This window comes from Benincasa hispida, chromosome 9 (genome assembly GCF_027475165.1).
Source record: "Benincasa hispida cultivar pf3 chromosome 9, pf3_genome.v1.1, whole genome shotgun sequence".
NCBI lineage: Eukaryota > Viridiplantae > Streptophyta > Magnoliopsida > Cucurbitales > Cucurbitaceae > Benincasa > Benincasa hispida.
The window spans coordinates 15,956,323-15,982,911 of record NC_143486.1 but is presented as its reverse complement, the minus strand read 5'-3'; the positions used below and the strand labels follow the sequence as shown (position 1 = coordinate 15,982,911).

The following is a 26,589-nucleotide window of genomic DNA, read 5'->3' as shown; positions in this document are numbered from 1 at the left end:
TTCCCCGTTCTCTGGCATCTGTCGCACTGCACAACATGGGCATGGGCGTCCTTAAATAGTGTTGGCCAAAAATAGCCACTCTGTAGGACTTTTGTGACGGTCCGCTGCCCCCCAAAATGTCCTCCATAAGAGGACTCATGACAAAGTTCCAAAATGTGCTAGACCTCATGCTCAAGAACGCATCGATGCAAAATATGATCAGGTTTAAGTCGAAACAAGAAGGGGTCATCCCAGAAATAAAATTTGACTTCGTGTCTCAACTTCTTCTTCTGCTGGTATGAGTAGTCTTCTGGTACTTGGCCAAAAACTATGAAGTTTACAATGTCCACATACCATGGAACATTAATGCATACCGACATAAGTAGCTCGTCAGGGAATTTTTCTTCTATGTCTTTTTCTTTCTTCTGAACCTTGCAATTTTCCAGCCGTGACAGATGATCTGTGACTTGGTTCTCAGTGCCCTTTCGATCCTTAATCTCTAGGTCAAATTCTTGCAAGAGTAGTACCCACCTTATCAGTCTTGGTTTCGCATCCTTCTTCGTCATAAGGTATTTGATCGCAGAATGATCAGTATACACCACAACATTTGTTCCAATTAAGTACTGTCAAAATTTCTCCAGCGCAAATACCACTGCGAGCATTTCTTTTTCCGTGGTTGTATAATTTTCCTGCGTATCATTCAACGTTTTGCTGGCATAATAGATAGGATGCAAAACCTTGTCTTTGTGCTGACTTAAGATTGCGCCCACTGCATATCCACTAGCATCACACATCAACGCAAATGGCTACATCCAATCCGACGCAATCAGAATAGATGCGGTGATGAGCGCATTTTTCAGCGTTTGGAATGCTTCAGCGCATGCGTCATCAAAATCATATTCGCGATCAATCTTGAGGAGCGCACTTAGGGGTCTTACGATCTGAGAAAAGTTGCTGATGAATCTTCGATAAAACCCCGCATGTCCCAGAAAACTCCTAAGCGTTTTCACATTGACTGGTGGTGGTAACTTGAAAATTGCATCGATTTTCGCTTGATCTACTTCCAATCATGCCTTTGATATTTTGTGACCTAGCACAATTTCTTCATCAACCATGAAATGGAATTTCTCCCAGTACAGAACAAGATTCGTTTCAACGCATCTCTGAGTCATAAGTGTTGCCAAAAACTGAAAAGTCTTCCATAAATACCTCGACTGACTCCTCCAAGAAATCTGAAAATATGGCCATCATACACCTTTAGAAGGTGTCTGGTGCATTACAGAGTCCAAATGGCATGCGATGGAATGCAAATGTGTCGAATGGGCACGTGAAATTTGTCTTTATCTTGATCTTCCGGCACAATCGCAATTTGGTTATACCCTGAGTAGCCGTCAAGAAAACAAAAGAATTCATTCCCCGTAAGTCGATCTAACATTTGATCAATAAACGGGAGTGGAAAGTGGTCCTTCTTTATGGCTAGATTTAATTTTCGGTAGTCCATACATATTCTCCACCCCGTAGTTGTCCTTGTAGGAATTAACTTATTATTGTTGTTGGTGACGACTGTCATACCCCTTTTCTTTAGAACGCTTTGCACTGGGCTTACCTAGTTGCTATCAGATATAGGGTAAATGACACCTACATCAAGCCACTTCACTATTTCTTTCTTCACAACCTCCCTCATGGCAGGGTTCAAACGGCGTTGCCTCTCTATAGATCCTATTTTTCCTTCTTCAAGACTAATCTTATGCATGCAATACGAGGGACTGATCCCTTGAATGTCCGCTAAGGTCCATCCCAAGGCTTTTGCTTTGTTCTTAAGGACCTAAATAAGTGCTTCCTCCCTTTCTTTGCTCAGTGAGGCAGAGATTATAACCGATAAAGTGTTATTGCCTCCTAAATAAACATATTTGAGGTGCACTGGCAATGACTTCAACTCTAACATGGGCGGTTCTTCTAAAGATGGCTTAGTACGTTGTGTTGTTCATTTAGATAACTTGATTGTTTCAAAATCTGACTCAGTTTGTATTGTGGCGCAATTTTCCTCCCACATTGCGCCGATCTCAAAGTCTTCTTCCTCCGATTCTTCTTGAGGCTCATGCCAATGTTCTTCTTGCAGTTCTTCAACATATTGACAATTTTCCATATCATTTGGGTATTTCAACGCATTGAGTACGTCTAACTTAACTTGCTGATCGTCGACCCTTATGGTATGTTCTCCTTTCTGTACATCAATCAGTGCTCGCCCTATTGCGAGAAATGGGCAACCCAAGATGATGGACACCTTAATGTCAGCTTCATAATCTAATATGATAAAGTTAGCAGGAAAGATGAACTTATCTACTTGCACAAGTACATCCTCTATTTTGCCTTCTGGATATGTTATTGATCTATCGGCCAACTGCAATGTAACTGTGGTGGGTCTTGCATTGCCGATATTTAACTTTTTGAAGATTAACGAGGGCATTAGGTTTATACTTGCCCCCAAGTCACACAGTGCATTTCTGACTTCTTTTCCCCCTATTGAGCATGGCAATGTGAAACTCTCGGGATCTTTCATTTTAGTGGGGATGTTCTGAAAAAGTGCACTACACTCATATGTTAATGCGACCATTTCATTCTCCCCGATCTTCCTCTTGTTGGCAAGTATGTCCTTGAGGAATTTCACATAGCTCGGCATTTGTTCCAACGTTTCTATTAAAGGAATATTGATATGTAATTGTCGGAGAACATCTAGGAACCTCTTGAATTGTTTGTTGTCATCTTTCTATCTCAGCCTGGACGAAAAAATTGGAGGACCCGCCGTACTTCTTGTTCAATTGGCTGTTCATTGAGGTTCTTTGCTTACTGTGTTTTATGGGTTGGAGGTTGCGATGATTTTGATGTTGAGTCTTGTTGAGATTCATTCTTTGTATAGGTATTTTCTTCTGAACTGGTGGTTCTATTGTTCGAGGTTGATTGGTCATCATTAATGATTATGTCTACTGGCCTTTCTATTGAATCTGGTAGTGGTGGCATGGGGACCATTGTCTTGCCACTTCTCAATGTCACTGCTTGACATTGTTCTTTACCGTGTGGTCCCGGTGCTCCCGAGCTGCTGGGCAGTGTACCAGGCGCTTTATTCTTAAGTTTGATCACAAGCTGTTCAATCTGCACCTCCAAATTTTTAAGGGAGGAAGCTTTCAATTGCTTGATTTCCTCATTCTTCTCAATATACTGTTTCAATAATGTTTCCAAAGAAGAGGTACTACAAGAGGTGTCAGAAGAAGACGGTTGGTCATAGGGTTGTATACTCTGAAAATTACCTTGGCTGTGATTCTGATTAATGAAAACGGAAGGATTACCTCGATTCTCGAAATGAATGCTCTGATGATTACCTTGGCCCCCCTGGTTATCATTCCCTCCCCAATTGAAAGTTGGGTGATTCCGCCAACCAGGGTTATAGATGTTGACGAATGATTCATTATAAATAGAGTATACGGATTGTTGATTCAATGAGCAGACTTCCACTGAGTGTCCCTCTCTAAACTGAACACAATTTATTGCGGCCACTTGCATCAGCGCATTGGCTTGCGCTGAACTTTGAGAGAGATGTCCTTGCTGAATAGCCATAGTCTGGAAGAGCAAGGTTACTGTGGACATCTGAGCAGCCAGGGTGTTTATTGTATCAGCTGGTACAATGGCACTTTCTGCTCTTCTTTGTTTCGAGCCTCTTTCCTCATACCCGTTATCTATCCACTCATTTGTATTTCGCGAAATGCGGTCTAAGATAAGCTTTGCTTCTGTATACGTCTTGTCCATTAATCCTCCTGCCGTGGAGGCATCAGCAACTGCTTGCGTTGATCGATCCAAGCTGTTATAAAAAGTCTCCATCAGAACGTAATCGGGAATCCCGATGTGCGGACAGTTCTTCACTAATTGTCTGAATCGCACCCAGGCGGTGCTCAAAGTTTCATAACCTTTCTGTTCGAAATTCAACACATCCCTCCGTTTGTTGACAACTGGAGGGAAGAATTTATTCATAAACCTTTCGACCAACTGATCCCATGCATTGATTTCATTTAGCTCTAGTGACTGAGCCCATCTCCTTGCCTCATCCCGCAGTGTATATAGAAAGAGATACAATGCTATTAATGCAGAAAAGTAAAGAAATTGAACAAGACATGGAAATAACGCAATTGAATTAAATTGAAAGTAAACTCACAAAGCAGTAAAGGCTAATTCTAGTAAACAGTAAATAACGCAATGCAGAAAATCGTAAAGGAAAGCTGTAAAGAAAGCATTTAAACAGAGATGTAGGGATGCTGATTAAAAGAAGTTTTTCAGAGTTATTCCGCAAGCAGTCAATCCTGCTTGCCTAAGTCAATGGTCTCCATGCGTCGTTCCACATTGCCCCCATAGTAGGGCTTAATTCATTGACCATTAACTTTGAATGCATCGCTTCCATCTTTAGTTGTTAGCTCCACTACGCCATGGGGAAATATAGTCTTGATGCGGAATGGCCCAGACTAGCGGGACTTCAACTTTCCTGGAAACAATCACAAACACGCGTTAAATAGAAGTACCTGTTGACCCTGGAAGAACGTACGGTTGCTTATGCGGTCGTCATGCCATTTGCGAGAGCAAGAATCTATATCTGAAACAGAGTTGGAGTGAAAAAGAGTAGTGTAAAAGGCCATAGGAAGCAAGGCATTGCTTACCGGGCTTCTTATCTCTCAAATCCATTTGATATTTTGTAATTAGTACTTTATTTACAGCAAATGGAAATCTCATTTCTATCTATGTTCAATCTCTCCGTACTTCGCATGAGTAACTAAATTTCTGAATGGGTTGAGAAGTACTTAACTAGCATGACTTAAGATTTACATTTTATGCGATCATCTTGTCTTATGTATGTGTCATTCACCCTTTAGAGATACTTGAGTTGTCACATACTTACTTAGTAGTCCCTCTGTTCGACCCTGGACTTACTAGGAAACCTAATAAGGCTTATACTTGGGTCTTGTTAGGAAAACTTGCATGATCACTGCATATCCCACATCACCGCAACTCACATCATAACGCATCACAATTAAACGCATCAAGTTTTTGGCGCCATTGTCGGGGACTACGGTACATATTGCACTAACAGTAAACCCCTTTGATTTTCTTTGCAGCTTTTGACCTTTATACACTGCCATTCATTTGGTAAGGGAAGAAGCCGGCATCGCATGAGTGAAGGACACGCTCCTGAGCCCAACTACGACCCAGAGATCGAAAGAATATTTCGAAGAAGACAGAGAAACAACCACCGACAACAACAAGAAAGAAATCCCAAAATGGCAGAACAACCAGAAGAAAGACCTGCGAATGCGAACAACATTATGGAAAATTCCATCCTCCTGACGAATGATCGCAATAGACCCATCTGGGACTATGCGTCACCTAACTTGTATGATTTCTCCCCAGGAATCATGAGGCCAACTTTGGACGGATCAAGGTTTGAAATGAAGCCGATTATGTTATAGATGATCAGAACAGCCAGACAGTTTGGTGGACAGCATGGCGAAGATCCGCACGCCCATCTTTGGAGTTTTATTGAAATTTGTAACACTTTTATGTTCGAAATATCTCCGCTGAAGAAGTTCGACTAATGCTATTTCCATTTTCGTTATGCGATAAAGCAAGGAAATGGGCATACTCTCTCGAACCATGGGAGATCACTTCGTGGGAACAGGTTGTCGAAAAGTTCATGAAGAAATACTTCCCTCCTACAGAGAATGCAAGAAGAAGGAATTTAATTACAAATTTTGAACAAGAAGAAGACAAATCGCTCAGCGACGCATGGGTGAGGTTTAAAAGATTAGTACGAGATTGTCCGCACAATGGATTATCAGACTGCCTTTAGATGGAGATATTCTACCATGGCTTAAATCCTGCATCGCAGACAGCTGCCAATGCGGCAGCAGCAGGCGATTTGCTAGATAAGACTTATGATTAGGCTAAAAACATTCTTGACCGCATATCAAAGAATCGTGAAGATTGGCAAGAGAGCGATTAACGAGTAAAACCAAGAGAAGGTGATGCAAATAACGGTGCCATCGCATCTTTGCAACATCAAATGAATGCAATGATAAATTTGTTACAGGCCATCGAAATCAACAGTCCTGGAACACAAAGAGGGAAAGTCAACGCAATTGAATAGACAAACACCAGTTGTGCAACATGTGGAGAATCACATCCAATAGAAGAGTGTCCACGGAACCCGCAGTCTATCTACTTTGTAAAGAACAACCCTTTCGCAAATACATACAACCTCGGGTGGAGAAAACCACCCTAATTTTGCTTGGAAAAATAACCAACAACAAAGTTACCAACCTATGGCGCAAAAAGAAGGACCACCAGGATTTTTCCAACGAACTAACAGTCAACAACAACAACAAGCCAGCAGCTCGCAAGCACCGCCATCATCCTCTCTGGAGAACCTATTAAAACAGTATATTGAAAAGAATGAGACGGTCCTCCAAAACCAAGCGACTTCCATCTGCAACCTAGAAATCCAAATAGGAAAGATTGCGGGAGAGCTGAAAAATAGACCGCAAGGGACGCTACCTAGCTCAACTGAGCTCCCACGCAACCTAGGCAACTGATGACGGGAAACTAGATGTCAAATTACTCAACAACTAAAATTTCGTGGATGCAATATGCAATGCATGTTTTTAAAGTATGCATTGATTATCATGCGTCGATGGTCATGCGTTGGAGTGACTATGCGTTAATAAATGTATGCGATGACCATGCGTTCTGTCACAAGTTTTCTTGTGCTAACGCCAAGTATAACGCGAATGCAAGTTTCTCAGGTGATCTGAGGTCGAACTCAGGGACTTGTAGCTGGGTGAATGCAGTAATGTGCATACGACGATTGAATAAAAGAATGGATGGGAGGTTTCTATGCTAACCCTACTCATACTTCTAAGTGACAGACAATGCAATGAGAACATGAATGAGAGGTTGAGACACGAAAACTATTGACAGGAAGTAAATGGATGGAAAAATAGATAAAAAGGGGAGATTTCTTCATTGCAATACTTAAGAGTGACCGCAAGGGCAACCTTAGTCAATGCAAGCTATACGATCATGCTACACACACTAAAAGTCTAAATCTAGGACGTATGCAGTGTGTATACATAAATGTCGAGATGACCGTATACAGCCACCATATCCTACTTCCTAGACGCAACCATTGTCCTCTCCGTAGGGTGCATACACTGTGTAATAACAAACAGAGCTCATTCCTAAGTCTTCATTCTTGCTTATACAAACCTAATCTAGGCCTTTCGAGGATCGATTCTAACCTAGCTCTCTCGAGTCTTAGGTTCTTTCTTTAGACACTCTCTCGAGTAGCTCTAAAGGTGTGATGGGCGCATACATAAGACAAGGTAACTACACAAACTTGGCTGACGCAGGATTATTCCTATCTCTAGTGAACAATAACTTACATTGCTTGATGCGTCCAACCACTTACCCTCTCGGGCAGTTGGTTGTTGCTGACTTTACTCATAGACAAGCATTGCGTTAGCCTATAGACAGGCATTTCCACAGCTTCACACCAAGCAAATAAGGTTTTCTCACACACTCACACAACGCACACCTCTCGGTGGTTTGCTACATGTTTCATATCTCTAATCCACATGACTAAGTATGCGATACTCTAACAATCTCACTAAGTAATGCAATGAAAGTTAAGGATACTGAGAAAAGAAGATGGAGATGGAATCGAAGGAAACACAAAAATGCATTGAACACATCATGTATTAATTCCTTAATCACAAAATTTAATACAATACAATGTAAGAAAAGAAGAGAAAATGAAATGACCGGTCGTCACTCGGAATGGATGAAAGAGGTGAAGAACTCTCAAGCTTCTTCTCATGCATTTGTCTGGATCCCAGGGAAAACCCTGGGTTGCAGGGGTAATCCCCGGACCAATTGGAATTCTGCTCATCGGCTTCTTTATATAGAGCTTGGATCGCCGATAGCATTAATAGACTGCTCTGATTCTGACATTCGCAGCGCATTTAGTCCTTTCTGAATCTCTGTTGCTAACAGCGTGGTAGGTGAAATGTCAACATCATCTTTTGTTTTTCCCAAGGTAGATGCGTTGATGCGTTCATTCCACTAACCTTGCGTAGATCCCTTTATCATGCGTTATCGTGTAGCAGTAATCATTCAGTGACCGCATTCGCTTAATACTGTAACTTCTACACGATGATCGCAATCACTTGACAAACGCAACTCTCATGCGATGGACACATGCGGCTGATTACCGCAACACCCATGCATTGATCGAACGTGTTTGCCTTTGCGATGGAGAGTTTCTCCGCATGCGATAGTCTAGTTTCCGCGTTTGTGTCCACTTCCTACGTTAGCTACAAAAATAGAACATTAAATGTATAATAACACATAATAATGGGTTAGCCGAGATTCATCATGCTGAACGACGCAAGCTCATTTTCTCATGAATTCCTAACATAATTGTCACATATTCTGCTTAATAGCCCTCATGATTCTAAACAAAAGGCCTAAGATAACATGCATTTCTGCATGTCATGAGGAACACCTTGAGAATTCTAGGTAGGGTAAAAGCACCTTGAAAAGTCTAGGTAGGGTAAAAGTGATTGACTTTTTAAAGAAAACCTTTGGTTTATGCTTGAGAACAAGCATTGTTTTAAATTTGGGGGTGTTGTAACTGGTAGAAATACAAGTATTACAGCACAAATAAGTAAAACAATGAGAGAATGCGACGATAAAATAAGCAATATCATGTCCAAAAGCGCTAAACTTAAAGTTGTGATCACATGCACCCATTGCATAAAAGCAGTTAATTTACTTATTTTGTGTAGAAAAAATGTGATGGCGCAAGTAAAATTGCGATCCAAAAGAACTAGGCATCAGCGCGCTTGAAGATTGTGATCCCAAAGTGATGCGATCGTATGCAATCGTGAGAAGTTTCTTAAAAAGGTGGCCGCATAAAGACTGCGCATCAAGGTGACAGCATAATAAATCACGATGGGACGGAAAGCTGATAACGGTCGAATCCAAATTTAGTTGACAAGCCGCTAAAGCCACACTGTAGCAAGTAAACTCAACTTTTGGTGACCATTAATCGACGCATCAGAGCAGGGGAATTAATGACCGCCCATCATTGCAATCATTAGCAAGAAAGGCTGCTTCACCTTAAGCTCTATAAATATCGAAGGCCACCATTATAAAAGAGAGTGGGAGAGTTAGTAGTCCGTTCACGCACATACTCGTACATATACTTAGAAGATGGGGAAGAGCAAGGAGACAAGAAAGCCGAGAGATCATTCCCGGACAGATTGAGAGACTGCCGGAAAGTGCTACAAAGGAGAGAGGGCCAACACTTGTGAGAGCAAGAATATACATCTGGAACAGAGTTGAAGTGAAAAAGAGTAGTGTAAAAGGCCACAGGAAGGAAGACATTGCTTACCGGGCTTCTTATCTCTCAAATCTATTTGATATTTTGTATTTAGTACTTTATTTACAGCAAATGGAAATCTCATTTCTATCTATGTTCAATCTCTCCGTACTTCGCATGAGTAGCTAAATTTCTAAATAGGTTGAGAAGTACTTAGCTAGCATGAATTAAGATTTACATTTTATGCGATCATCTTGTCTTATGTATACATCATTCACCCTTTAGAAATATTTGAGAGAGTAGTCAAAAGATAGAATCTAGACTTGAGAGAGCCAGATTAGAATCTAAGCTTGAGAGAGTCAGATTAGAATCGCATAAGCAAGAAATAAAAGCTTACACATAATTTCTATTGCTATTTACACATTGCATGCACCCTAGAAATAGGAATGATTGTATGCGGTCACCTTGATTTATGTGTGCATCATTCATCATCGCATAGACAAGAATAAAGGCTTAGACATAAGTCCTATCGACTTTTAAGTATACATCGCATGCGTCCTAGAAATAGAAATTATGGCATTCTGCATTGAGAGATGACATGTTGTTATTTGTGTGTAGCATGATCGTATAACTTGTGTATAATCTTAGGAAATGCTAGCTAAACCCCTTCTCAACCCCTTCATTGCATACTCATTGTAACTCTCGATTTCATCAACTATGCGTTCAACTCCATCGCTTAGGAAAAATGTTAATCAAAACACCATCCAATTCATTTGTTTTTACTACCGCAAGAGAATCAAAGTGACTGTCACATACTTACTTAGTAGTCCCTGTGTTCGACCCTGGACTTACCAGGAAACCTAATAAGGCTTATACTTGGGTCTTGTTAGGAGAACTTGCATGATCACTGCATATCCCACATCACCGTAACTCACATCATAACGCATCACAATTACACGCATCAAGTTTTTGAAAAAAAAAAGTTGTCGCATTAAAAAGTAAAACAATGAGAGAATGCGATGGTAAAATAAGCAATATCATGTCCAAAAGCGCTAAACTGAAAGGAATTGCAATCGCATGCGTCCATCGCATAAAAGCAGTTAATTTACTTATTTTGTGCAGGAAAAATGCGATGGCGCAAATAAAATTGCGATCCAAAGGAACTAGGCGTCAATGCGATTGAAGATTGCGATCGCAAAGCCATGCGGTCATATGCGATCATGAGAATTTTCTTAAAAAGGTGGCCGCATAAAGACTGCGCATCAAGGTGATAGCACAATAAATCATGCACGGCCAGGCGACCCAGTGCACGCCCACATTGCATGCATTGCCCAACCCTCGCGCACACCCACCCACATCCTGTGCTTGTGTCACGTCGTGTCTATGCATGACTGCCGTCCAACTACGCCCAGCCTAGCATGCTACCTGCCTACGCCACCCACCACCCCATCTAAATAAGCTCAAAATCTATATTTTTAAAGGTTGCACCTGTTTTTTAGTAGGTTGAAGTGAGTAAGTCAAGTTATTTAATTTGAGGATATTTAAGACCAAAATGGAATTATTTAAGTAATTTTAGGCTAATTTAGGATTTCCTTGAAATAGGTAGAAATCGAGGAAACAGGACCATGAGCTCTTGAGAAAGACTGTAGGAAATATCAACAAAAGGACTGTGAGTGGCATTCTACTTTCACATATTTTTTAATCGTATATATATATGTTATTATTGTTGGGGTTGATGCCCTAAAGTCTCGTGTCCTGTAGTTTGTAAATAACTTGTACGAACGCTTGTGTTGTATAATATATGATATTTACTTCACATCTTGTATTTGCTTAGTTGCTTATATTATTTGCTTTACCACAAACCAATAAACATAAAATCCCTGGTTATTTGTATGTGACTCAAGCATGTATGTGGTGACATACAAATGGATCATGTCTTGAGAGATAACCAAAATGGTCTGTAGTATATGGATATAGGAAGGAAACTTTATCCTGGTAACGCTACGGATGCGGCCTGCTTTGTGGAATGGTCAAAAGTGTTGTGACTTGTCACAGATGGTCTGATCCTGATCATTCGTGTTGGGAACATGCGAGTGGGGGCGTCCTATACAAAGAGTTTTTATAAAACCTGACCACGAAGTGTTAATGTCTCATTATATAACACCGTTCATGATAGAGACATCACTTCACTAGGATGACCATAGGTAACATGACCTCAATCCTAAATGAGTTGGGAACTTCTGCCATTGAGGGAGGTCCTTTGATTTGTATGGGTACGAGTGGCCAGGTCGCTGATTCAAACCTACCATTTTGGGGATTCGTCTGATTTGGGAGGTAGGAACTCAGCTACACAAGATGGAATTCACTCCTTCCTCGAGGCAAGGGTAAGTAGAAAGATGACTCCCTTAAGGGTTGATTCCAGGGCTTGAACGATGTGGCGCCATACACCTTCTCCTGGCCCGATAGGTGTTCACATATAGTTGGACTATGTTGTATTGTTCATTAGAGGAATCAGTGGTACTTAAGGAGTGAGATGTAACTATAGGGGTAAAACAGTAAATTGGTCCAGTTGTACTTACGAGCATCTGTGAAAGGTCATCGTACTCATGATTGGTTATATCCGATGGACACATAAATATATCTGTGGTAAGAAGAGTTCAACTGTTGGTCTTTAGTGGAATGTCTGACAGTTAAAGGATGGTGGATCTCGTGGCTAAAAAGTTTAGTTAGCTATTAATAACTTGTAGAAATACAAGTTATTTATACTGCTTTATTTAGATATTGCGGCCAAAATAAAGGAAAGTTGCATCAATTGTAGAGAAATTAACTAAGAAATGCAAGAATTATAAATTGTCGTCAATACACCCACTAACACCATCGCAATGGTAGAAAAGAATATTTCAAGCTTGTTTTGCAGGAAATCAAGTCACCGCATGCGTTCATGGCTCAATGTAATCTGAACAACGCATCTACGTCACATTACGCCAATCATTCAGAAATGAATAGATGATCAACGCAATGACGGTGCATGCAAAAATCGATCAAGAGCTTTGCGATCAACGCAACTTCAACCGCATACGGTAATAAAAAACAACACCGCATACAGGCACATGATCGAAGATGCAAAAGAGCAATGCAATTACGGAGGATTTTGACATGTGTACAGCTGACCGTTGTGCATTTCTGACGGGATTGATTGCGTAACAGAAGGAATATTCATTCCACCATTTCCAGAATTACCATAACAATAAAGTGGGGTCCACACTGTAGAAAGTCAAAGCTGAACCTATAAATAGCCTCTGAAATTCTATTGAAAGATATACTTGATACGGGCATATTTTGATATTTGTATATTGATCGGAGAAGATCCGGGAAGATTTAAGAGACAAGGCCGAGAGGTGAGTCTCAGAGCAAATCCTTTCAATCCCCGCCGTGAAGCTCTGTACCAAGGTCATTCCTGCTGGACGAGTAAGCCTGAGAAGGAAGCTTTTCTTTCCATTCACTCCATTCGCTAGCAAGCACATCCACCGTCCAAATCTGTGTCAAGACGTTGGAACTTTTCTATATTTGTTTCTATCTCTTATCATCAATTGTATTCATTTTCTTAATCTCTCTATCATTCACACCATGTATCAGACGCTAAATATTAGTATTGAATGTCATGATCATTTTCATCTCCATCTTTCTGTCTAGTTCCGTTCCTCCATTAATCGCTTTCTCCATGATGTTTTCTTAATCCCTTGGTAATTAGAGTGAATTAAACAAGTAAATTAATCTGTGCTAAAGAAATAAATATGTTTAGTTAAAGCATGCTAGACGGCATCTTCACCTATGAAAGCAGAAGTGAAGATGTCATTCTGCCTGTCGAGAGAAGGTTAGAAGAATGCGTTAACTAAAGCGAGAAGTACTTCCAGAGATGGAAGTAACCTTGCGTTCATTACGTTCATCCCTGTTTCACCACAGAGATGTGGGAACACGGCCGATCACCAAGAGCTGTACGCCAAGGGAAAGCGAAACCGTAGTTATATCTTTAACGCAATTAATGAACTTGCGATGTTTATATTAATTATCCTTTCTATCTCTGTTTCATACATAAAGACTTGCCACCGCATACCACGACCCTTTGTATAATCTTCACAGTCAATCTCAATCTCAGTATCATGTATCAGTATCTTGTATCTTGTAAACATATTAGCTTAGGTTTACTTTTACCGCATTTTATTGTATTACCGCAACTTTACTTTACCACATATTTTACTTTACCGCAATTTTTAAATACCTGTATAACCAATCTTTTATTAATTGAAAAACCCCCAGTTGCATATATCACGAATGTAATGCATTAACTACCCAATCCCCGTGTTCGACCTCGGGTCACTCCTAGAAACTTGTGGTGAAATTATACTTGGTTTCAACGCAAGGAAACTTGTGACAACGCATAACATACTACAAGCATTCCATTAATAACACATACATCTAGAAGTAGTATCGCATATCATCATCGCATCATCATTTTATGCGTCAACAAATTTATGGCATCGTTGTCGGGGATTGGTAACGGTTAGTGCTGAGTACTTTTGTAGTATGTGCAGGATAGATCTCTTTGTATGTCTGTTTATCGCGAAGAACAAGCTGACGATTTATGAGTACTGAAGTGATCCAGAAATTCTAAGCTGGCCCAGAGATCAGGTGTACTTTTCGCGTAGGAGCACATCAGAACCAGATTAAGCGCCGGAATTTCAAGACTTACGGTTGCAGAGAATGCAAGCTTTGAGAGATGTGCAATGCATTCTCCATACCTAGTGTGATTCCTGAAGGAAGTAGATCATATCTCTCCCAGCATACATTGCGGGATGAGACCAGGAGAAGAACAATGTCCTTGAAGACATTGGGCAAGCAAGCTTGATTGACTGCAGAGGTGTGGATTGCGTTCATCATGGAAAATTGTCTTCCGGTCCATATCTCAATTCTATGTTTAATTGCTTTCTTTACAGCTTTTATTTACTGCTTTCTAAATTGCATTATTTACTGCTTATTAGAATTAACCCTTAAAGCTTTATGTATTTCCATGTCATGTTTAATATGCATTAGTAGCGTTGTTCTTAGAATTTCTGTGAATGACTGAATAAAAGTTGAACACCGCAAAGTCTTTTCAACTTGCATTATTGATGAATTCAAAAAAAATTCATAAGCAATGCGATGATGAGTGCATTTTGTGATAACAGATACACTTTGCGTCCATTACACCCAAATGCATTGCATTGAGGGATGTGTTGCGCTCGTATGTGTTCTTTTCCTGTCCTTAGCAAAAATGCACTATGTTGAGATAGTGAGCGCTGGTAGAAATACCGTGCGTTCGTCCTCCAGAAATGCGTTGAGTTAAGGGGTGTGTTGCAGGAATACATACGTTGTTGACCGTCCTCAACCAAAATGTATTTGCGTTAATGGAAGCGTGGTGTACTTTTTAATCGTGCACCCGTCTGAATCAAATTCAAAAGATAACTGCAATTCATTATTTTTTTTTTCTATGCTTATCTAAATTCTTTGATTTTTTGTACAGGCAAAACTTTCTGTATTGCGATATTTGTACTTACTTGTATACTTGGTTATTTTCAATACAACTAAGTACCAATTCTATCCATATGCCTGTACCTCTTCTTTATTATCCTTCTTGGCTTCTGTATATGATCTGTCCATTAATCCTCCTGCTACGGAGGCATCAGCAACTACTTGCGTTGATTGATCTAAGCCATTGTAAAAAGTCTCCATCAGAATGCTATCGGGAATCCCGATATGTAGACAACTCTTTACTAACTATTTGAAATGCACCTAGGCGTTGCTCAAAATTCAACACATCCCTCTGTCTCCTTGCGTTGACGGCTGGAGGGAAGAATCTGTTCATGAACCTGTCAACCAATTGTTCCCATGCGTTAATCTCATCCGACTCTAACGACTGAGCCCACCTCTTTGCTTCGTCCTGCAAGGTGCAAGGGAAGAGGTATAATCTAATACCCTCAGGGGTAACGCTAGGTATTGAGAAGTTGCCACACATCTTGACAAAGCTGGTCAAGTGGGCGTGTAGGTCTTCACCTTGCAAACCCCCAAATTTCCCTGCGTTCTGGATCATTTGGAGCATGATCGGCTTGATTTCGAATCTCGCATTCTCCTCGACCATCGGTCTTTAAATCCCAGGCGAAAAATCGTACAGATTGGGTGCCGTGTAGTTCCTCATGGGAATGTTGTGGTCAGCCGCAAGGAAAACTGGATCTTGCGCTGACCGTATTACCCCTTGATTTCCTGCGGGAGCCGCATTGTCATTATTATCTGCCATGTTAGCTGCTTTCTTTCGCCTTGCTCGGTTCTGGCGTGCCCTAGCGTGAAATGTACGCTCGATCTCTAGGTCAGCTTAGAATTTCTGGATCATTCCAGTACTCATAAACCGACAGCCTGCTCTTCGCGATAAACAGACAGTACTAACCGTTACCAATCCTCGGCAACGGTGCCATAAACTTGATAACATAAAATTTATCTTATGTCACACAATGCATGGATGATTATAACGCAAGGTAATGATCCCCGGCAACGGCGCCATAAACTTGTACGCGCATAAAATGATGATGCGATGATGATATGCGATACTACTTTTAGATGTATGCATTATTAATGAAATGCTTGTAGTAAGCTATACGTTGTCACAAGTTTCCTTGCATTGAAACCAAGTATAATTTCACTGCAAGTTTCTTGGAGTGATCCGAGGTCGAACACGAGGATTGCATAGTTAATGCGTTATGTTTGTGATATATGTGACCGGGGGTTTTTCAATTAATAAAAGATTGGTTATACAGGTATTTTAAAATTGCGGTAAAGTAAAATATGCGATAAAGTAAAGTTGCGTAATACAATAAAATGCGGTAAAAGTAAACCTAAGCTAATATGATACAAGATACAGGATACTGATACATGATACTGAGATTATACTGAGATTGAGACTGACTATGAAGATTATACAAAGGGTCGTTGTATGCGGTGGCAAGTCTTTATGTATGAAATAGAGATAGAAAGGATAATTAATATAAACATCGCAAGTTCATTAATTGCGTTAAAGATATAACTACGGTTCCACTTTCCCTTGGCGTACACCTCTTGATGATCGGCCGTGTTCCCACATCTCTGTGGTGAAACAGGGATGAACGTAATGAACGCAAGGTTACTTCCATCTCTGGAAGTACTTCTCGCTTTAGTTAACGCATTCTTCTAACCTTCTCTCGACAGGCAGAATGACATCTTCACTTCTGCTCTCACAGGTGAAGATGTCGTTTAGCATGCTTTAACTAAACATATTTATTTCTTTAGCACAGATTATTTTACTTGTTTAATTCATTCTAATTACCAAGGGATTAAGAAAACATCATGGAGAAAGCGATTAATGGAGGAACGGAAATAGACAGAAAGATGGAGATGAAAATGATCATGACATTCAATACTAATATTTAGCGTCTGATACATGGTGTGAATGATAGAAAGATTAAGAAAATGAATACAATTGATGATAAGAGATAGAAACAAATATAGAAAAGTGCCAATGTCTTGACACAGATCTGGACGGTGGATGTGCTTGCCGGCGAATGGAGTGAATGGAAAGAAAAGCTTCCCTCTCAGGCTTACTCGTCCAGTAGGAGTGACCTTGGTACAGAGCTTCACGGCAGGGATTGAAAGGATTGCTCTAAGACTCACCTTTCAGCCTTGTCTCTTAAATCTTCTCGGATCTTCTCCGATCAGCACTCAGGCCAGTCTTTCTCTCAATATACAAATGTCAAAATATGCCTATATCAAGTATATCTTCCAATAGAATTTCAGAGGCTATTTATAGGCTCGGCTTTGACTTTCTACAATGTGGACCCCACTTTATTGTTATGGTAATTTTGGAAATGGTGGAATGGATATTCCTTCTGTTACGCAATCAATCCCGTCAAAAATGCACAATGGTCAGTTGTACATGTATCAGGATGCTCCGCAATTGCATTGTTCTTTTGCATCTTCGATCATGTGCCCGCATGCGGTGTTGTTTTTTATTACCGCATGCGGTTGAAGTTGCGTTGATCGCAAAACTCTTGATCGATTTTCGCATGCGCCGTCATTGCGTTGATCATCTATTCATTTCTGAATGATTGGCGTAATGCGACATAGATGCGTTGTTCAGATTACCTTGAGCCATGAACGCATGCGATGACTTGATTGAAATATTCTTTTCTACCATCGCAATGGTGTCAGTGGGTGTATTGACGAAAATTTATAATTCTTGCATTTCTTAGCTAATTTCTCTACAATTGACGCAACTTTCCTTTCTTTTGGTCACAATATCTAAATAAAGCAGTATAAATAACTTGTATTTCTACAAGTTATCAACTATTCATGTACCGTTGGAGCTTCGAGCCACAGGTTCATTAGGTCCCCTAGGTAGCTTGGATAAAGTCGAGAACCAGTATTTGGGTGAATTTGAAATGTTCAAATTGATAAGAGGAAGTTCAATTATATATGATATAATTGGATTGGTTAATTATATATGATATAATTGGCTAAATGTATAAGATACATTATTGTGGAGGAAATTAGATATAAATATGATTTATATCAAGTAGAGGAGAAAATACTATAGTAGATATGTGATATCAAACTATAGATTAAAAAATATAATATGGTTATATTTATTAATTAAATAATTGATTAATTATATGATAATTAATCCTTTTTCCACGTTTGGATGTGGGTTAGTGGACAGAGTCAGTTATTGTAACCGATGAGTTAAAATGAAAATTGTTTTCATTTTTGCACCGTCCGTCATTTCGCCCAAAAGATTTCGAGAGCGCGCGTTGGTGAACATTCGAAGCAATCGCTTAATTGTTTTCGAGAGACTATATGATAGCTCTTCTCTGCCTAAACGATCGTCCACCTCACACTAAACGATTGCACACTGTCGCCTAACCAGCGCAGCTTCTTTAAACATCGTATAGTGTGCTGATTTTACTAAAGGATCGTGTATCTTTTCCTAAACGATCGTTCAGTAAATCCTACACGATCGTGTAGCTCCTCCTAAACGATAAGCAGTCTGCTATGCGATAGCGGTCTTTTTCCCTCCCACTTGCTTATCGCCTACACGATTTTTGTTTCCTCCTTCCTCTACCAAATTCACCAAAGTCCACCCTTTGGGTTTTCACTCCGAGAATACTCAGGGCTCTTTAGTGGTGTGTCATCCCCACCGCAGCATTTGTGTGTTCGTGTTTGCGGTTGTTCGTGCTGCAGTCGATGCTTCCGCTGGGCGTTGGTAGATCGTTTGGAGGGTTCCGCTGCGTTGGAGTTCCAAAGTGTGAAAACTGTCTTCAACTGGTATGGAACTCTCTTCTTTGTTGTTTATCTTGTTCTTAGCATGCCGATAATTAGATTTGTTTGCATAACTGTATGTGTTGAATGTATATTGATGTATTTCGGTCACTGTGAGATTGGAACGATCCGAATGCGCTCATGGAACTCTTAGATATGAGATCCTTCAATATATATATATGTGTAAAGGTTTGGAAAGTTGGCATGATCAGGAAATGTGTTTTTCTGGATTTCATCTGTTGATTTGATTCTTGTTGTTTTGCATAATATAAATTACATTGGAAACTAGGATTGTACCCAGGGAAATTGTTAGCGTGTTTCAAGCATGTCTAACGGGAAATTGTCAACATGTGTACATTCGGCGAGCTATAAAGATACTAAGATTATTTCCTCAACATACATATTGGGAAATTCACGAGAATACCTGAAAAATACATGATCATGCTAGGGATAGCCAGTTATCGGGCTAGATGAGTTACATTCTTAAGTGTTATGATTCCTTGATTGTGAAATTGGTTTCCAAAAAAATGAATTTCTAGAACAAACGTATTTTCTTATAAAATATAACACTCACTAGCCTTTTAGCTCACGTTTTCCAATGTTTTATTCCTTCTAAGTAGCGGAATAAAAGGACGTTCTAGAAAATCCATTCAAGGTCTGGATTGCCACTCTCTCATGGAGCGAAACCTCAGACCTGGTTACTATTGAAAGTCATTAGGATTAACTAGGATTGGAAATGTATTTAGAATGAACACTTGTAATTGCTATCAAAATTTAATTAAAATATGTGTGTTAGTTATCTGATGTTTTGGTTAAGGTTTGATAGTTGATATCACAAGAGTGGTGTCAGTTATCTTCACATCTCCTTTTGGGTTTGGGGAATAGAACTCGAGAGGGGGTGTGGCAAATAATCTTAGCACACTTAGTTACCGCAATCCCTGATAACATCGCCAAAAACTTGATGCGTTTTTACTATGGGATGAAATGAATGCTAAATGTTGATTTATATGTTAGAGTTAAACAACATGCAGCGGAAGTATCAAGGATCCATAAGCATTCTAATTCACTAATTTTGGCAAAAACTAAAGTATGTTGTTCATAAAAATGGGTTTTCAGAACATACCTTTGAAGAACTCTTCAAGAAAATCGTTTGTTCAGCTGTTATCTTCACTTGATATCAACGTGAACCACCTTAAAGCCTTCCCTACTATGCTCTTGGAGCTTTAGGCAGAGTTGTGAGACTCAAGAACAGCTTGTAGATGTGGAGAAACAAGGGAAGCTCATAGCAGCAAGTTAAAGAAGACAACTTCTTCTTACCACGATTTTTCTCTCAAATTTCTGTATTCTTCTCTTCATCATCCTTCTCCAACAACTCCAATCTTCTTTATATATCAAGATAAACATGCAAAGAGATGGAGTGCATGGCTTGCAACTCATGCTTGAAGAATCAAGGTAGAGAAGATCATGGTTTGTGTGTGAGCATAAAGATGATGATAATGGAAAAAACCCTTTTTCCATTATGTGCAACCCATGCAAACGATTTTTCTCTTTTATTTTTTTTTTTTGTAAAATGAGTTTTAAATCATTTTAATTTAAAATTTTATTTTCTTAAATTAATTTTAAAAAATAATTAGTTAATTAATTTAATATCAAATATTAAATTAATTTTTGCACAATAATCATCTTTATATATTTAAATCATATTTAAATATTTATTCTCTTGTTCCGTTTAATTTGAACGTTTCAAATTAATTTCTCAAGCTACCCTAAAGCATTTCTATTTACGAGCTAGTAGGGGGACCTTGCAGACCTACAGATCATGGGCTCCAACGATCGGTGATTAATCGTCTAAACTCATTAGACCGATCTAACCCTCATTCGTTAACTAATAAGTGATTCCACTAAAGCCCATAGCTGAACTCCCCTCACTGTAGATATATTATGTCCACTTGATATAACCATGATTAGTAACCCTTCATAGGTTGCTCGTAATAACAGCTGGGTCAAATCTTTATTTTACCCCCGAAATTACCTCATGTTCCTTAAGTTCCACTTATCCCCTAATGAACAATTGATTTGTGATCCAATCAACAAATCGAATCCCTCTCAGGCCAATGAGAGGGTGAGGCCTCTTGTTCAAGACCCAGAATCAGCACTTGAAGGGAACAACCTTTCTACTAACCCTAATCGGTTAGGAGTGAATTCCCTCTTGCACCCTATGTTCCCAGCTATTCATCCGGTCTTATCCCCAAAATGGTAAGCTTATTGAGCAAAGGAAATTGGTCTAATCTCACCATTTACAGATCAAAGGATAATCCTGAACAAACAGGAGTTCATAGTTAGCTCAGGATTAAGGTTAAGTTACCTAGGTCATCGCTTTGAAATTGTTAGTCTTAAACAATAAACAACGTTATAAAGTAAGAGTGATAAGTTTCATGGTTCGATCTTGCACAAAACTCACTTGCACGGGACACCCCCACTCCTCATGTCTTAACATGCATGAATTAGGATCACTTCGTATGTAGCACTTTACAATACTTTGTAACAACTACAAAGTAGGCCGCATCCAATAGTGTTACCAGAATAAGGTACCCAACCTTATTCATATACTATAGATCATTTTGACTATTTACTCGAACCTGATCCACTTGTATGTCTCTACATAAAGTTCAAGTACTTATATAATAGTCAAGGGACTTAGGTTTATTGGATTTCTAAAAAAAACAATATATTCAACAACAACTTTATTGATTCTCAGAATAAGTTCTAATGTTTATAAACCACGAGTTTTAGGACATAAAACCCAACATTATAACGCACTGTTTATCTAGTCGAACCCAAGTGTAAGTTCAGATAGAGTCCTAGTGAGTCCAGGGCCAAACGCAAGGTTTACTTTGTAAGTATAGGTTGAAAATTATTGTTTCAATTTTGATGTGTATAAATTACTAAATGAGTGATGAGTTGGTTTTATGCTATTCTAACGCTAAGGTTGGTTAAATGACAAATGTGATGGACAATAAATCTATATAAGATAGTCTGTGCGATGAGTGTTAAATTCAAATGGATAAAAGTAGGGTTGAGAAGAATATTCACGAACATGCCTAAGTAAATGCATAAATCATGTGTTCAAGTAGATGACTCGAAATTATAACTTACACCTTTTAGTGCACAGAGCCACAATATCCTATCTCTAGGATGCATGCAATGAGTGTTTATTGCAAGAGATATTTCTTTATTTCTAAAGGAGCTCTCTTCTTGTTTTATGAAATATAAACCTTTAGTTCTTCCAAACCTAGGTTTAATCTACTCGGAATAATCTTTTAATTTGTTCAAGTATTCAATAAGCATGCATAAAATAAGTTGAACGAACAACTTTGTGTTTTTACTTAGTTCATGTTAGCTAAATGCTTCTTAACCCATAAGTGATTTAGTTGCTCATGATGATAATAACAAAGATAGATAAATGATGAGCTAAATATGCATTCATATTGGTAAAATATGTTTCTCAACGTTACACAATACAAATACAACTAAGATAAATGAAAAATTGAGAAAGAAGGTCAAGCTGTGGTATGTAATCTCTTGCTTCCTCCGGCTTTTCAATGACTACTTTGCTGAGATTGTGTTGAAGACAATGCTCCTCTTCTGCTTCCAGTGAAAACCTAATCTCTCACTTAAAGTTCACAAATGGTTCTAAAGAGAAGTAAGGATTTTGACAGAGTTTCTTCCAATTTATTGGTTCTCTCTCTCTATTTTTTTTTTTTTTTTTGCATGGCATTCTTGTGGAATATTTATAGGTATCCAGGGGCGGATTCTTTTCTCTCACTGGTGATTGTGCTGATAAGGTGCATTAAATGTCATACCCTGATGCGCAGCCTGCTGCACGCCAGAAGTTCATTGGTTCTACTATGAAGCTTTCTTATCAGCTACCAACTTGTTCTTTTTTTATTTGACTTCCGCGGCCCATGCGCATCACTCTCCATCACAAGAATCCACTGAATTGGTTAACTATGCGATCTCCATTTTGGCGTTAAGACTTTCCATGCGATCGCATAAACATACTTTCTGCACCAAACAAAGCATAATTTATAACTCTTTGTAAGGAAATAGGCTTTGTGTGTGTGTGTGATCACATGATGTTATTATCTCTATGAATTTTTCATTATGTTGTTGCATTTTTAGCGTTTTTTCCTAATTGTTTTAGATAAAAGAGACAAAATAACTTGTATTTCTACAAGTTATCAACTGAGCAGTGGTCACATACCTATAGAAGTGAAAATACTTAGTTGATCTCTATCAAGCCTCCCTAAAGGAAAAATGGGGAAATGTGGAAGCAAATTTTGCATTCCAGGATAATGAATATTCTACCCATCCAATATAACAAATTTAGATGTGGTACATTTTTTTAAATCTCCTGAAGAGAAAATTGGCATAATTGATGGCATAACAAGTGTTTCTTTTGATTTTGAGAATATTTAGTATTAATGTTGTCCGTTTTTTATTTTCATGTTTTATTTTCATTGGTTAATATTAAATTTTGTTTATTCCAAGTTTTGTTTTTATTATTATATCTTTTAATGAAGAAACATGTATCATTTTCATATGTTGGGTGACTCAAAAGTGAGTAAAGAAGATCTATGTCTGACAGACAGTGCAACTACACATACAATACTTACAAGTAGAAAATATTTTTCCAAACTGACAATGTTGGAAGTAAATGTCAACACGATATCAGGTTCTGCAAATCTGATTGAGGGCTTTGGAAAAACAAATATTATTTTTCCTAGAGGAACAAAATTTACGATTGACAATGCATTGTTCTCTAGTCAATGAAAGAGAAATCTACTTAGTTTTAAAGATGTACATTACAATGGTTATCATATTGAGACTGATAGAAAGAATAATATGGAGTATCTTTATATTATATCTACTGTCTCATATGAAAAACGTATATTGGAAGAGTTATCTGCTTTATCTTTTGGATAATATTACACTCATATACGAGTAATTGAAATATATGCAACAATAAACCCGGTGTTCATGAATCCAGACATATTTACAATTTGGCATGACATATTAGGTCATATAGGGTCTATAATGACGAGAAGAATTATTGAGAATTCAAATGGACACCCATTGAAGAGCCAAAAGATTCTTCAATCTAATGCATTATCATGTGATGTTTGCTCTCAAGAAAAATTGAAAATTAGACCATCACAGCTAAAGTGGGAATTGAATCCTCTACATTTTTAGAACAAATTCATGGTGATATATGTGGACCTATTAACCCACCAAGTAAACCATTTAGATATTTTATAGTATTAATAGACGCATCTAGCAAATGGTCACACGTGTGCTTATTATCAAGTCAAAATCATGCATTTACAAGATTACTTCCTCAAATAATTAAGTTAAGAACACAATTTTTTTATTATACAATTAAAATCATTCGTCTTAATAATGCTAGTGAATTTATATCCCAAGTTGTTGATAACTATTGTTTGTTAATTGGGATAAGTGTTGAACATTTTGTAGCTCATGTTCATACACAAAATGGTTTAACAAAATCATTCATAAAACGTTTGCAGTTAATTGCTAGACCATTACTTATAAGAGCTAAGCTTCCTACATCTGTATGGGGACATACTTGCATGCGGCATAACTTGTACGCATTAGGCTAATAATTTATCATAAGTATTCACCATTACAATTAGCTTATGGCCATGAGCCAAATATTTCTCATCTGAGAATTTTTAGATGTGTAATATACATTTCAATTGCTCCACCACAATGTATTAAGATCGGTCCTCAAAGGAGATTAGGAATATATATTGGAAATGATTCCCCATCAATTATTAAATATCTTGAACCCTTGACGGATGATTGTTGATTTTCATTTAAATGAGACAAATTTTTCAACATTAGGGAGATGAGTTAAAAGTTGGAAAAGAAAATTACATGGAATGCATCGTTATTATCTCATTTAGATCCCCGCACAGATCAATGTAAACCTGAATTTAAGAAAATAATTCATTTGCAAATATAGTAAATTTGTTACCAGATGCATTTATAAATACTAAGAAAGTGACTAAATCACATATACCAGCTACAAATGCTCCATTACATGCAGTAAGTTGTCACTAATGAGTCTGGGACATGGTAAAACGTGATAGACCATTCGGTTCCAAAGATAAAAATCTTCGAAAAAGAAATAGTCAATAAATGACTCAGTTAAGAATATGGATGTTCTAGAAGAAATCCTAGATATGAGTACTCATAAGGATATTGAAGTAAATGAGGATAATAATGAGGTCTCAATAAATTATGGAACCATGTAAATTGACAATATTTTTGCATACAATGTTACTCACGATATTATTTATGAAAGTAAGTATGAATAATATCGACATACTTATGTGAAAAGAAACGATCCAATATAAGTAAACTCATTTTTTAAATCGTGAAGACTAGTAGTCCAGACATCAGAGAATATCAAACATGCGAGATACAGGTGGAGTATTTGTAAAATAAATAGAGTGAAATCGCAAGATATGAAGCGAGACAAATCCCACAATAATTCTCACAATAGACTAGTATTAATTATGAGAAATTATATTCTCTAATGGTCGATATACAATACCATGAGATATTCAATTTATCTGATTATGTATGAAAAGTTTAATATACATCTTATGGATGCAGTCATACCGCATTTATATGAATCTTTTAATAATGATATTTATTATGAAAATTCCTAAAGAATTAAAGGTACCATAATCTTATAATTCAAATATTATAAAATCATATATATCATAGAGATTCTTATAAAATATTCCTGAAAAATATAATATAATCATCTTATTTAATATTTGTTGGTATGAGGGTACAAAAATAACCTCATTTGTCCATATCCTTTTATTAAAAAATCACAACCTAAGATTTACTACATGTTGATGATTTGAGCATAAACTTTTGAAGAGTTTTCAAAGATAATAGAATTTCTGAAGAAAGAAATTGAGATGATAAATTTTGTCTTAGCTTGCAAATAAAGCATAAAGCAAATGAAATTGCATCAATTTATACATTAAAAATCTTTTGTGGATTATGTACATCATTGAATACTCCTATGATGGTTCATTCACTCAATGTGAAAAGGATATATCATCTGATCTCAAAAAGATGATGAAGAATGTTAACTCCTGAAGAACCATAAATTTTGAAAAATAAATGCGCTTATATAAGTTGATTAGTTTATACATTGCACTTTGTAGTATTTTTAAGTAATTTTGATACATATATATGATATTCCTCCAAAAAGAGGATATTGGAGTAGAGTTAAACATATGGTACGTTTTATTTGAGAATTATTTTATTCTAATAAATCTAATTATGATCTAGTTGGTTGTGAAGATGTATGTTAGTTATGTAACTCATACAAACTAGATCTTTAATAGGTTACTTAGTATATAGAGAAGAATTTTTATATCATGATGATCATAAAACATAGGCTAAGATTATTGACCACATTAGTGGAATATGTTTTCCTTTTTACTAGAATATCTATTGATCATGTGGCATACCAGATATTGATCATGTGGCATAGCCTCATTTCCAAAGTATTGTCCATTTGTTTAATTTATTATTATATTATATCTTATTAGTTGGTAACTATGTTGTCATCTTATTTTCACATGGTTAATTTCGAGAGAAAATGGGGAAAAAGGAAAAATTGGAGATGCGGGGTATCGATCCCTGTACCTCTCGCATGCTAAGCGAGCGCTCTACCATCTGAGCTACATCCCCAACACATTTGT

General features: G+C 37.9%; 1 protein-coding gene and 1 non-coding gene across 2 annotated transcripts; both read right to left on the bottom strand.

The window, feature by feature from the left end:
• Positions 1-1,963: 1,963 nt before the first annotated feature.
• LOC120084575 (uncharacterized) lies at positions 1,964-2,659 on the bottom strand. The gene has a single exon (XM_039040377.2). It carries the CDS (start codon positions 2,657-2,659, stop codon positions 1,964-1,966), a length of 696 nt encoding a protein of 231 aa, XP_038896305.1.
• Positions 2,660-26,505: 23,846 nt separating this feature from the next.
• TRNAA-AGC (transfer RNA alanine (anticodon AGC)) lies at positions 26,506-26,578 on the bottom strand. The gene has a single exon. It is a non-coding gene; the product is annotated as a tRNA-Ala (tRNA).
• Positions 26,579-26,589: the final 11 nt, after the last annotated feature.